The 14,235-nt window shown below is 45.3% G+C and overlaps 1 protein-coding gene across 4 annotated transcripts in view; it reads right to left on the reverse strand.

Annotated features, from left to right (window-relative positions):
- NLGN4X (neuroligin 4 X-linked) overlaps positions 1–14,235 on the reverse strand; it is a 476,850-nt gene that overhangs the window by 168,605 nt on the left and 294,010 nt on the right. For all 4 annotated transcript variants that reach the window (XM_077480817.1, XM_077480819.1, XM_077480821.1 and 1 more), the window contains one exon: positions 11,224–11,376. In XM_077480817.1, the coding sequence (XP_077336943.1) occupies positions 11,224–11,376 (153 nt within the window). The remainder of the gene's footprint in view (positions 1–11,223; positions 11,377–14,235) is intronic.

Consider the following 14,235-nt stretch of genomic DNA (forward strand, 5'->3'; position numbering starts at 1 on the left):
AGGATCGTGCTGGAAACATTCTCGTGGGCAGGTGCTGTACCCTTGCATCAGATTTGGTCCGTTGGACCAGCATACAAATGAATGGGTTTCCCAATAGGAACTGGGCCCGGTGGAGTGCAGGTGGGAATATTGAAAACATGTTCTATTTCTAGGTCCATCGGATTTTTTGAAAATAAAGTCTGATGAAGCCCACACACGAGCGTAATGTCCAACGGGATTGTTCCGTCCGGCCTATTCCACAGGAAAGTCTGGTCGTGTGTACGCGGCATAAGGCTCAGTATGTTACTTACTCCTGACCCCTGCACTCTGTGTGCTACACACTTCTGATGTTTGCACTCTGTGTATTACACACTCTTAACACTGCACTATTTAAGTTACTCACGCCTCACCCCTTTTTGCATTATTCACTCCTGACCCCTGCACTCTGTGCCTTACATACTTTTAACGCCTGCACTTTGTGTGTTATTTACTCTTGACCATGAGAAGAGCAAGCTCAGGTTTTACTTCTTTAAGCCTCTCCCACTGTTACCACAATTTGGCCACACCCACAATTTACCATGGCATGTGTCATATCCTTTTTCCAATCATATTGCCCAAAGCATTTTGTCTAAATACCTTAAAATTCTTCTCTTTCATCCAAACATCTGTGACCATTTGTTTGCAGGCTTGAAAAAAATCAGAGCATGATATTGTAGTTGTGGCTAAAAATGGGGGTGTGATATTCTGGTATAGGTAAACATTTGCTTGGTCTGCATGGTTTCCCTGGATTTCATTTTTGAAAATCTGGTAACCTTACTCCGGAAGAGGGTAGAGGAGAATGCAGAGATCTCACTGAATCTCTGGTGTTTGTGAAGAATATGCAAATAGTTTAAGGGTAACTCCACTTTTGTGGGAAAAAAATAGCAAATAAAAAAAATAATATATCATATACAATTGCGATGCAAAACATATTGTAATTGAATGTTATTCAAATTAGCTTTCCTTTTCAATCTGCAGTCATTTTTTGCAAAATGCAATGCAATATAGCTACCTAGAGGGTAGCCCCCCCCCCCCCCCCCCCATATGTAATTTCCTGCTTATGTTATTGGCTCACTGATTATATCAGATGTTTGACCTAAGATACAAGTCAGAATTCAGACAAACAATAATGCACAGGCTCCTGTAGGCTGGATGGAAAGAGCAATGGGCTGTCAACACAATAAAAGTTAACAAAAGTCCATAAATCAAACAGTCTCTAGGATTAAAACGCTGGTGGTAGATGGATGCAGTCTCTGGTAAGAGCTGAAAGGGACTCTGTGGACATGCAAAAGAGAAAGAGAGCAGCACGCGTCCTCCTTGGAACATATGAACCCCATTATACTACAAGAGCTTACCTTCTTGATGTATCCTATGAGTTTTATTTAGCATCCTTGCAATAAAAGTTTTTCTATTAATGCTGCACTTAGTTCTCTTTCTCTCTTGCAAGTCAGAATTCAGGCATCCCCTGCAACAAAAATGTCATTTTTGGTGTGATACTCCCAATAGGAAATCATGCCTAATGGGATGCTGACCTTGCAATTTTCCTCATTTAGAGGCCTGCAGGTGCAGCAGCTGATTGACAATTATGAAGCTACTCCTTTTAGACTGACTCGGCACAGGGGCATAGACAAACACAGGGATTTCTTCAGAATAACAAAAGATAGGAATCTGCTACAAAGTTTTTTTAAAATCCCTGAAATGTAGATGCTGTAGATCACCCAGAGGAGAGTTACTTTTTAAATGTCAATAGTCAGGACACAGTTCTACTTTAAAGTAGCGCTAAACTAAAGAATGCTATGTTTTGCAGAGCACTGTAAGTTAAGCAAAATATCACTTTTTTATTATTTATTATATACAATTTTTCCTTTATGTTGCCTATTTTTCTTGTGTTTATAATTCTCTAAACATGCATATGTTGCAGCAGCAGATGAATGCCACAGTTTTCTGGTAGTTGCTAAGGTGGAACATATGAGTACTGTACAGCCGTTTCTAGTCCAACAAAGGAGCGTGTAGGAAAGAGTGACAAAGTTGTAGCTAAACCTAGTATATATTGTCACCCAAAAAAAAGGAAATACTTTGGATACACCTTGTTAGTAAGATCATCTTAAATTATTTAACCAAGAAAATATACGTATATCAAAAATGAATGTGTGTGACCTTACAGTGAAACTTGTGAAACAACATATTTGGTATATACAGTATTATATACAGGCTTAGGTACACTTTACCTAATTTATGCCAAGCTCACACATACTGTAAATGCGGTGTTGCAGACGTGGGTCTTCTTTTGTGGTGCAGCATATACAATATGTGCTTAGAATTTTTGCAGGAAGCTACCTCCATAACCTGCTCCTAGCATGGGGGCTGAGCTGTCCTGGTCTTGTACAAAGGATTGAGAGCTGGGAGTAGTGATGGCCGAACGGTTCGCCCGGCGGTCGTTTCGCGGCGAATTTCCGACTTTCGCCGTCCGCGGGTTCGAACGCCTTTTTCCGTCGTTCGCCCCGGCGGACTTACGTGTTTAATGTATACAAGAACTTTAACCTTTCGTGACACGTTTATCATGTGTTACAGGACAACCAATTGAGACATGACAGCTCATGGACACTTGGACATTCCCCCTAACCTATAAATACACCCGATCCGGTGGCCATTTTACATTCTTTCTTCTGTCACTGTAGGGAAAGGATCCTGTGTGGAGTAGGGACAGAGAAAACGCTAGCTATTTGGTACACAAAAGTTCTTTTCAGGACTGGTATAGGTGTTAGGTCAGCAGCCTGAGTTTCTTTTGTCAGTTTAGATAAAGGGACAGAGCGCTGTATGCTGCTATTTTAGGGACAGCTCAGCCAGATTAGTCTTTCTTCATCATCATCATCATCATCATCATTAGCTGTTACTATCAGGTCCACAAAAGAGCTGTTCCAGCTAATCGTTCCAGCCTACTCTTTTTTGCCAATTTGTATAGGGACAGGCAGGAAGCAGTGTGTCAGGCAGTGAGGATAATTTTAAAGACTTGCTGTTACTATTAGTTCCACAAAGGTTCTTTTCAGGACTGGTATCAGTGGTACGGTAATAGGCTTGTACACGTATAATATTCTTTCTTCCAAATATAGAAAGAATATTATACTTGACTGCTGCCCTTCTGCTGCAGTCTGCTAATCATTCACAACTCACTTGTTCCACAAAGCTCTTTATCAGGACTGGTAACTTGGTCTGTCTAGGGTGCTACGGTACATAGGCTTGGGTGCGGTACAGTCTGCTGTTCTGTAAGGACCGCTATCGGTCCACAATACATAGGGTTGCCGTGCACTACTGCTGACCGCTGCCCTATACTGCAGCAGTCCTTCATTGGTATAGGGACTGACGTACAGTCTGCTAATCACTAACACACAACCTGCTTGGTCCACAAAAGTTCTTATAAGGACTGGTAACTTGGTATAGGGTGCTACGGTACATAGGCTTGAGTGCGGTACAGTCTGCTGTTCTGTAAGGACCGCTATCGGTCCACAATACATAGGGTTGCCGTGCACTACTGCTGACCGCTGCCCTATACTGCAGCAGTCCTTCATTGGTATAGGGACTGACGTACAGTCTGCTAATCACTAACACACAACCTGCTTGTTCCACAAAAGTTCTTATAAGGACTGGTAACTTGGTATAGGGTGCTACGGTACATAGGCTTGAGTGCGGTACAGTCTGCTGTTCTGTAAGGACCGCTATCGGTCCACAATAGATAGGGTTGACGTGCACCACTGCTGACCGCTGCCCTATACTGCAGCAGTCCTTCAGCGGTATAGGGACTGACGTACAGTCTGCTAAACACTAATACACAACCTGCTTGGTCCACAAAAGTTCTTATAAGGACTGGTAACTTGGTATAGGGTGCTACGGTACATAGGCTTGAGTGCGGTACAGTCTGCTGTTCTGTAAGGACCGCTATCGGTCCACAATAGATAGGGTTGACGTGCACCACTGCTGACCGCTGCCCTATACTGCAGCAGTCCTTCAGCGGTATAGGGACTGACGTACAGTCTGCTAAACACTAATACACAACCTGCTTGGTCCACAAAAGTTCTTATAAGGACTGGTAACTTGGTATAGGGTGCTACGGTACATAGGCTTGAGTGCGGTACAGTCTGCTGTTCTGTAAGGACCGCTATCGGTCCACAATAGATAGGGTTGACGTGCACCACTGCTGACCGCTGCCCTATACTGCAGCAGTCCTTCAGCGGTATAGGGACTGACGCACAGTCTGCTAAACACTAACACACAACCTGCTTGGTCCACAAAAGTTTTTATAAGGACTGGTAACTTGGTATAGGGTGCTACGGTACATAGGCCTGAGTGCGTTACAGTCTGCTGTTCTGTAAGGACCGCTATCGGTCCACAATACATAGGGTTGCCGTGCACTACTGCTGACCGCTGCCCTATACTGCAGCAGTCCTTCATTGGTATAGGGACTGACGTACAGTCTGCTAATCACTAACACACAACCTGCTTGGTCCACAAAAGTTCTTATAAGGACTGGTAACTTGGTATAGGGTGCTACGGTACATAGGCCTGAGTGCGTTACAGTCTGCTGTTCTGTAAGGACCGCTATCGGTCCACAATACATAGGGTTGACGTGCACCACTGCTGACCGCTGCCCTATACTGCAGCAGTCCTTCAGCGGTATAGGGACTGACGTACAGTCTGCTAAACACTAATACACAACCTGCTTGGTCCACAAAAGTTCTTATAAGGACTGGTAACTTGGTATAGGGTGCTACGGTACATAGGCTTGAGTGCGGTACAGTCTGCTGTTCTGTAAGGACCGCTATCGGTCCACAATACATAGGGTTGCCGTGCACTACTGCTGACCGCTGCCCTATACTGCAGCAGTCCTTCATTGGTATAGGGACTGACGTACAGTCTGCTAATCACTAACACACAACCTGCTTGTTCCACAAAAGTTCTTATAAGGACTGGTAACTTGGTATAGGGTGCTACGGTACATAGGCTTGAGTGCGGTACAGTCTGCTGTTCTGTAAGGACCGCTATCGGTCCACAATAGATAGGGTTGACGTGCACCACTGCTGACCGCTGCCCTATACTGCAGCAGTCCTTCAGCGGTATAGGGACTGACGTACAGTCTGCTAAACACTAATACACAACCTGCTTGGTCCACAAAAGTTCTTATAAGGACTGGTAACTTGGTATAGGGTGCTACGGTACATAGGCTTGAGTGCGGTACAGTCTGCTGTTCTGTAAGGACCGCTATCGGTCCACAATAGATAGGGTTGACGTGCACCACTGCTGACCGCTGCCCTATACTGCAGCAGTCCTTCAGCGGTATAGGGACTGACGTACAGTCTGCTAAACACTAATACACAACCTGCTTGGTCCACAAAAGTTCTTATAAGGACTGGTAACTTGGTATAGGGTGCTACGGTACATAGGCTTGAGTGCGGTACAGTCTGCTGTTCTGTAAGGACCGCTATAGGTCCACAATAGATAGGGTTGACGTGCACCACTGCTGACCGCTCACCTATACTGCAGCAGTCCTTCAGCGGTATAGGGACTAAGAGTTTTGTCACAGGGTCATTTAAAAAATGACATGCAGAGGAAGAGGCAGGCCCTTCCGCAGGGGTGGTAGGGGTAGGGCAGGAGCAACAGGCTTGAGCCAAAGTGGGAAGTTGCAGAAGGTGCGTTCAATTACTTTAAAGGATGCACCAGACTTGGTTGAGTGGCTCGCTCAGCCTTACTCTTCTGCACCCTCCTCATCCTCTCGATCTGCACCCTCTTCTTCACTCTCTGCTATGTGCACCCCCAAAGACACTACCACCAACAACACGACCACCACCACCACCACCACATACCTTCCGCTTGAGTCACTGGAATTATTTTCCGATCCATATCAAGAGGACATTTCTGATGCGCAGCCACTCTTGGTATTGGATCAGGAAGAGGAGGTAGCAACAAGCGCTACTCAGCAGTCTGACGCCAGTACCCAGATCAGCCCAAGGAGGAGGTTGGTCCCCGGTGTTGCTGCCTACTCTACTTATAGCGGTGGGGAAGGTGACGTTGATGATGACGTGTCTAGTGATGTCACGTGGGTGCCCACAAGAGAGGAAGAGGAGGGGAGTTCAGAGGGAGATATGGACCAGCAGATAGGGAGGAGAAGCAGCAATGACTTACATTGCACAGCAGGGACAAAGCAGACTGCAAATGTATCAGGAGCGAGTCATCGACCATGTACGGTCACATCTGGCGCTCCCAGGACACCGGCACATGGCTCCGCAGTGTGGGCTTTTTTTAACGTGTCCGCTGCTGACAATAGCGTTGCCATCTGCAATCTTTGCAGTCAACGCGTTAGTCGCGGTAAGCCCAATACTCACCTAGGGACGACCGCCTTAAGAAGGCACATGAGCAGCCATCACCGAGCCCAGTGGGAGCAACGGAACACACAAAGCCACACTGCAGGCTCTCACCGTCCAGCCTCGTCTTCTACTTCTCCTTCTCCTCTCTCCTCACAATTGTCCTCCACTCCACCTTCCATCACGCCAAGCTCACATTTTTCTGCAAAAAGGCAGGCTTCCGTGGGCCTAATGTTTGAGCGTAAAAAAATGATGACGCCGGATAACCCTCTTGCCCAACGGTTGGCGGCTGGCTTGTCAGAACTCATAGCCCGCCAACTACTGCCATATAAACTGGTGGACTCGGAGGCCTTTCGCAAATTTGTGGCCATTGGAACACCACAATGGAAGGTCCCAGGAAGGAAGTATTTCTCAGAGAAGGGCATCCCAGAGCTATATGGCCATGTTCAGCGGCAAGTGAATGTATCTCTGGCACACAGTGTCGGTGCCAAGATACATCTGACCACAGACACGTGGTCTAGCAAACACGGGCAGGGAAGGTATATCAGTTTTACTGCCCACTGGGTGAACCTTCTGACGGCCGTCAAGCATGTAACCCGTGGCACCCGTGTAGATTTGGTTTTACCGCCACGGATTGCATGCAGGCCTGACTCTTCTTCTCCTCCTCCTACTCCATCCTCCTCCCTCTCCTCCTCAGCTGCCTCCTCCTTTTCCGCTGCTAGCGTCTCTTCCACTGCACCGCCCAAGCTCCCCAGAACCTATTCCACATGCCAGGTGAGACGTTGCCATGCCGTGCTGCGTCTGTTGTGCCTGGAAGCAAAGAGCCACACTGGCCCGGCACTCCTTTCAGCTTTGCGTTCACAGGCAGATGAGTGGCTAACACCGCTCAATTTGACAGTTGGTAAAGTGGTGTGTGACAACGGTGCCAATCTGCTTAGCGCATTGAAACAGGGCAAAATCACGCACGTGCCGTGCATGGCACACGTCTTAAACTTGGTCGTGCAGCGATTCCTTGTCAAATACCCTGGGGTCCAGGACATCTTGCGGCAGGCAAGGAAAATCTCGGCCCATTTCAGAAGATCTTACACGGCCATGGCTCGCCTTGCTGACATTCAGCGGCGACACCATCTGCCGGTCAGACGTCTTATTTGCGATTGCCCGACGCGATGGAACTCAACCTTCTATATGCTTGATAGGCTGCTCCAGCAGAAACGTGCAGTTAACGTCTACCTGTATGAACTCTGCGAAAGAAACGGTTCTGGGGAGCTGGGTTTTTTTTCACCGCGCCAGTGGCTGCTCATGCGCGACACATGCAGACTTCTGCGGCCATTTGAGGAGATCACCAAACTGGTCAGTCGCAGCCATGGCGCCATCAGTGACATGGTACCTTATGCCTTCTTTCTGGAGCGTGCATTGCGTCGTGTCATTGATCAGGCTGTGGAGGAGCAGGAGCGGGAAGATGAGGAAGTCGCAATGCTGGATGAATTCCCAGGGGGGGCTACTCTATCTGAGACAAGTCAACAACAGGAGTCTGATGAGGAGTCAGAGGAGGATGGTGCCGGGGCGGATGAGCAGGAGCAAGAAGAGCATGCTTTAAACCTTTCTGGGATCCCTGTTGTGCGAGGATGGGGAGAGGAGAATGAAGAGGACGACATTATCCTGGATGATGAGCAGGAGCCAGGCCACCACACCGCTTCCACTTTAGTGCAAATGGGGGCCTTCATGCTCCAGTGTTTTAATAGGGACCCCCGTATAAAAAGCATGAGGGTCAAGGACCAGTACTGGGTGGCAACGTACTTAGACCCCCGGTACAAACACAAAATGGCGGAAATGTTACCGCCGTCGCAGAGGGCTGTCAGAATGCAGCACTTCCAGGCCTTGCTTCGAGAAATGCTGCATTCTGCTTTTGCGTGCGCTGGCAGAGGAGCAATTCCCACTCCCAGAGAAGGATTTGCGGGTACCAATCCAACAGCGCCTGCAAGAAGAGGCCGGTTTGAAGATGTGTTGGTGACTTCGGATATGAGGTCATTCTTTCAGCCGACCCATCGACAGGTGTCATCCGGATCCAGCATCAGGGAACGCCTAGACCGTCAGGTGTCCGACTACATTGGGTTAACGGCCGATGTGGACGCTCTGAGGAGTGATGAACCCCTAGACTACTGGGTGGGCAGGCTTGACCTCTGGCCAGAGCTTGCCCAATTTGCAATCGAACTGTTGGCTTGCCCCTCATCCAGTGTCCTGTCCGAAAGGACGTTCAGCGCAGCAGGGGGGATTGTGACCGATAAGCGTACTCGCCTAGCTCACCACAGTGTTAACTACCTCACATTTCTAAAAATGAATGAGGCATGGATCTCGGAGGAATTCAACACATGTGATCAGTAGACCATGTATATGTCTATAAACAATTTTTGGAATCAAGCACACAGACCTTCTTAATTCATTTGGCTCACTTCCCTGACCCAAAAAAGCACACCGTACTATATGCCCCTACCCTCCTCTTTGAAGAGGTTGAGCGGTGTCATATTTCTACTGGGGCTGCTTATTATGAGGGGTTCCCACCATCCCTGTGCTGTGCTGACTTCCTCCTGGGTGTTCTTATTATGAGGGGCTCCCACCATCCCTGTGCTGTGCTGACTTCCTCCTGGGGGTTCTTATTATGAGGGGATCACACCATCCCTGTGCTGTGCTGACTTCCTCCTGGGGCTGCTTACGGTGCTGCTGTCAGCGCTGTATGTCACGGAGCTGCTGTCAGCGCTGTATGTCACGGAGCTGCTGTCAGCGCTGTATGTCACGGAGCTGCTGTCAGCGCTGTATGTCACGGAGCTGCTGTCAGCGCTGTATGTCACGGAGCTGCTGTCAGCGCTGTATGTCACGGAGCTGCTGTCAGCGCTGTATGTCACGGAGCTGCTGTCAGCGCTGTATGTCACGGAGCTGCTGTCAGCGCTGTATGTCACGGAGCTGCTGTCAGCGCTGTATGTCACGGAGCTGCTGTCAGCGCTGTATGTCACGGAGCTGCTGTCAGCGCTGTATGTCACGGAGCTGCTGTCAGCGCTGTATGTCACGGAGCTGCTGTCAGCGCTGTATGTCACGGAGCTGCTGTCAGCGCTGTATGTCACGGTGCTGCTGTCAGCGCTGTATGTCACGGAGCTGCTGTCAGCGCTGTATGTCACGGAGCTGCTGTCAGCGCTGTATGTCACGGTGCTGCTGTCAGCGCTGTATGTCACGGAGCTGCTGTCAGCGCTGTATGTCACGGAGCTGCTGTCAGCGCTGTATGTCACGGAGCTGCTGTCAGCGCTGTATGTCACGGAGCTGCTGTCAGCGCTGTATGTCACGGAGCTGCTGTCAGCGCTGTATGTCACGGAGCTGCTGTCAGCGCTGTATGTCACGGAGCTGCTGTCAGCGCTGTATGTCACGGTGCTGCTGTCAGCGCTGTATGTCACGGAGCTGCTGTCAGCGCTGTATGTCACGGAGCTGCTGTCAGTGCTGTATGTCACGGAGCTGCTGTCAGCGCTGTATGTCACGGAGCTGCTGTCAGCGCTGTATGTCACGGTGCTGCTGTCAGCGCTGTATGTCACGGAGCTGCTGTCAGCGCTGTATGTCACGGAGCTGCTGTCAGTGCTGTATGTCACGGAGCTGCTGTCAGCGCTGTATGTCACGGAGCTGCTGTCAGCGCTGTATGTCACGGAGCTGCTGTCAGCGCTGTATGTCACGGTGCTGCTGTCAGCGCTGTATGTCACGGAGCTGCTGTCAGCGCTGTATGTCACGGAGCTGCTGTCAGCGCTGTATGTCACGGAGATGCTGTCAGCGCTGTATGTCACGGAGCTGCTGTCAGCGCTGTATGTCACGGAGCTGCTGTCAGCGCTGTATGTCACGGTGCTGATGTCAGTGCTCTGTATTACGGTGCTGCTGTCAGTGCTCTGTATCTCCTGCACCCTCTTGTTTGCCTACCCTGGTCCCTGACCTTCCCTCTCCTCCATTGCCTTCATTAGCTCCATAGTCCTGAATTGTCAGAACAATTTCCCAAATAAAAAAAAAATGCTTGTAGTTATCGATCCCAAATTCACCTCATACATGTATTATGCTATTGTCCAGGTGGTGGGACTACGTGCTACCCCCTAATAATTACCCCGTGGCCGCAAATTCGACCTAAAGGTTTGCGAAATTCGCCTCCCATTGAAGTCAATGGAGCCCGCGGCGAACGGTCGTTTTCGCGAACGTTTGTGTCCGTTCGCGTTTCGCGTTCGCGAAACGTCCCGTCGGAAGTTCGTCCATCACTAGCTGGGAGTACCAGCTCTCAATCACATAATCACTCTAATAGTCTGTGATTGGCTTTCAAAATGATCACTTAATAAAACCTGTTTCTGTACTCTCGTTCTTCTCGAAATACAAAAGTGACTCAAAGGTCACAGTCAGGTTTTAAGGCCAGATCCAAAAGTCAGGTAGTATTAAAAAAAAAAAAAAAAAAAAAAACATTTTTTGTGTCGGTGATAGTGTCAGTATGTTTATCTAGAATAAAAAATATTTTTTACTATGAGAACAAACAACAAATAATGTATGCCTGTGAAATTGCTGCAAATGCCAAGAGTAGAAGAACTTATTTCATGGATTTATTTTTTTGGGTGGCGGACCATGGTAATGGCAAGAAGTTCACAGCTAAATTAAAAAAAAATACTATTTTAGGCAAGATTTCCTTTGATTTAAAAATAAATAAATAAATCAGTAGTTGCAATGATATGTACACTTTTTACTAACACATGCCAAAGTTGCAAAACTGGGTTCAAAAATCAAGATTTGTTAATTATAATAATTACAGAAAAGGTATTGTGAAAATTGAATACAGTTCTGGACTTACCTAAGACACCAAGCCTGTAATTGACAGTAACAACAATTACGTTTCCATGACTTGCGAGAATACTTCCATCAATCATGTTTCCAGTGCCTTCCATGTAGGACCCTCCATGTATGTATACCATCACTGGTTTTTTATTGTTTGGATCATGCATATCTGTAAGCACAGAAAAAACCATCAAGTAACAGCATTACAATTACATATAATTGAACATATTAGTTATTTAGTAAAAAAGTGCATATACATATTTGTGATTTAAAAAAAAGGAAATATTATATCAGTGATACCCCAGTTGTAGGTCAGACTTTGGAATAATTCACATGCTGTCATTTTATACTGTATCTGTTGAAGACTCTCTACCATAGTTCCCATCAATCTAAGGGTGTTCCCATTTTCATAATCAAAAAAAAAAAAAAAAAAAAAAAAAAATATATATATATATATATATATATATATATATATATATATATATATATATTTATTTATTATATATATAATTTACAACAGAGATTGTGGGAACACTTTGTAATAGTCCTTGTTTGCAGTTGATTGCTTCACGCTAGCAATATGTGAAATGTAATTTTTTGGTGAAGTAACTATTTAAAAATAAGATTTGGAAAAACTAAATAAACTAAATATATTTACAATATCCTACAACTATGACATTATACATTATACATTATACATACCTGGGAACCTTCTAACTTTTTCTGTGTGTTACCAGCTCTCAGGATCTCAACTATAAGTCCCCAACCTGCCACCTGTTTGTAAACATTACATGATGTCACTGACGTGGGTCAGGGAGATATGGTGTGCACGGGCACTTTTAGCTCTGCCTTCTCGGGACAACTGCATAAAAAGGAGATTCGGAAACAGAGAGCTTAACATATGACCTGGCTGCTGCAGGAGTGCAGCGTTTGGATAAACTGGAGAAGAGAAGGGGCAGAAAAGGGTGAAAGACAGTGAAAGGGGACCTAAACTGCTGTTTGTGTTACAATTATACTCTGACAGACTGAGTGTGGATCCTGGGTGTGGATGTAGGCAATATTGGAAAAAAGGTTGCTGTTGAACTGAATAGGGTTGGGAGGCTTGTAGACATGTGGCAGGGGAGAAACACACTGTTACAGGCACCACACACAGGAAAACAACCCAAGGGACAACTTGTACATGACAACATTTTTTGTACACAGGACAAATGAATGGTGGGGACACATGGATATATGCCAGATAATTTATTGTGGCTACATGTGACTGAGGCTGTGCTGTTTTGATTCACTATATAAAAAAAAGAAGAGGAAAAGGAAGAAGTAGCTCTGCCAAATGTATTAGAAGAATTTTATGGGCATTTTTGTTTTTGTTTCTAAGTACAAAAAAACACATTTCTATCTTCTTCCAGAATCTGTCCATGATCAGACCTGTCGCCAACATCACCTGTTGAGTTTTCCTTTGTCATTGTCCCTACTGGTGATGCACATTTGCTCTTTATGTTGAGGTTTCCTGTTTCAGCAACAGATACTCCCACAGTCATCCTAGTTACTAGACTTGTGCACAACGGAAAATTTTGTTTGGTTTTGTTTCCTTTTCATTTGTGAAAGACATCATTTTGTTCTGTTATATTCGTTATGTTACGTTAATTCATTTTCAGATAACTTGTTATTTCTGCAGTGTTGATATTCGTTATAATGAATCTCAAATCATGTCAAATTCATTTGTTATATCCGATATAATTTCTTTCCTATTAGTTGAAATTCAATATTTATGTATGTATATATATTAATATATACAGTATATTCGTGATAATGATTTGTAGTTTGGAAAGTTGTTTGTTTATTGTATATATTAACACACAGAATGACAATATCTCTTCTCCTCAGCTCAAATACAGTACAACACCCTTCTCACTCAGTTCTCAGGAATGCACTTTGCCATTAATCCAACCTCCAGCACAAAATGAATCTGCTGATTGGACTGTAAGATTTACTTTGAGTTGACCTTTTGTTTCATTAGATCTTTAACGAATTATCGAACCATGTCAAATGCATTCATTATATTCGCTGTAATTTCTTTCATATTAATTGAAATTCATTATAATTTTCTTCGGACATTCAGATGCATCTGAATGTCGGAAAGATGCAAAATTTGGCCGGATTTCAATTCGTTATGAAACAAATTGCACATGTCTAAGAGGTACCTGTATCTCCTCATGGAAGTTTACCAGTGACATCCAATGGACTATTGTTGCACCCTGTGCCCACAGTCAAGCCTGAGTCTGCCTACTGCAAGAGTCTGTCCAAGGTCAAACCTGTCACCAATAGAACATGTTGAGTTTTTGTATTTCCTCTTCCTTAAAGTCATACTTGTCTGCCCATTGCACTGAGGTTTTCCAGTTTATTATGTGGTTATCCAAAAAAGAAAAAAAAATACCTTCTCCATTAAGCCCCACATTTCTATCCACTGATCAAGAGTAATCAAAGCATTTTTATTTCTTCTCCCAAGCAATCCCACAGACATCTACCTCAAGACAAGGTTTTTCATCTTTGGACTGAACTGGATAGAACTGGCACATGGTAATTCGTATTGAATATGTTTACCCCAGTCCTTGTGACATTGTTTTGCTTAGCAAGATGAATGGTTCTGATTTTTAGATGAGTTATTGCTTTTTCTGATTTGTATATATATTTTTTAGGACAAATAGCAACAATAAAGAGGCTAAATCCAGAGTAAACTGCAACAGTAGATACAAATAGATATTCAACAGTGCTTTGAAGTTGATTAATGGAAAATATACTGTACTCTCTGATACATATAAAACTACACTATAGCATTCTTGTTTCTTGAAGAGTCAAGAAAAGGAATATGGTACATTTATTGCTTGGTATACTGTCCCAATATTTTGATAACCCATAAAAGCCTTAGTGAATGCAAAAAGCACAAACTGTAAGAGTACAATCCATAAAGAGAAACAATCTGTAGAGAGTATAGACCTCAGAAAAAAAGTACATTTTTTCAGTCTAA

The sequence above is a fragment of the Lithobates pipiens genome, unplaced genomic scaffold (assembly GCF_037356315.1).
Source record: "Lithobates pipiens isolate NorthernLeopardFrog02 unplaced genomic scaffold, aLitPip1_a1.2 Scaffold_16, whole genome shotgun sequence".
In the NCBI taxonomy this organism is placed as follows: domain Eukaryota; kingdom Metazoa; phylum Chordata; class Amphibia; order Anura; family Ranidae; genus Lithobates; species Lithobates pipiens.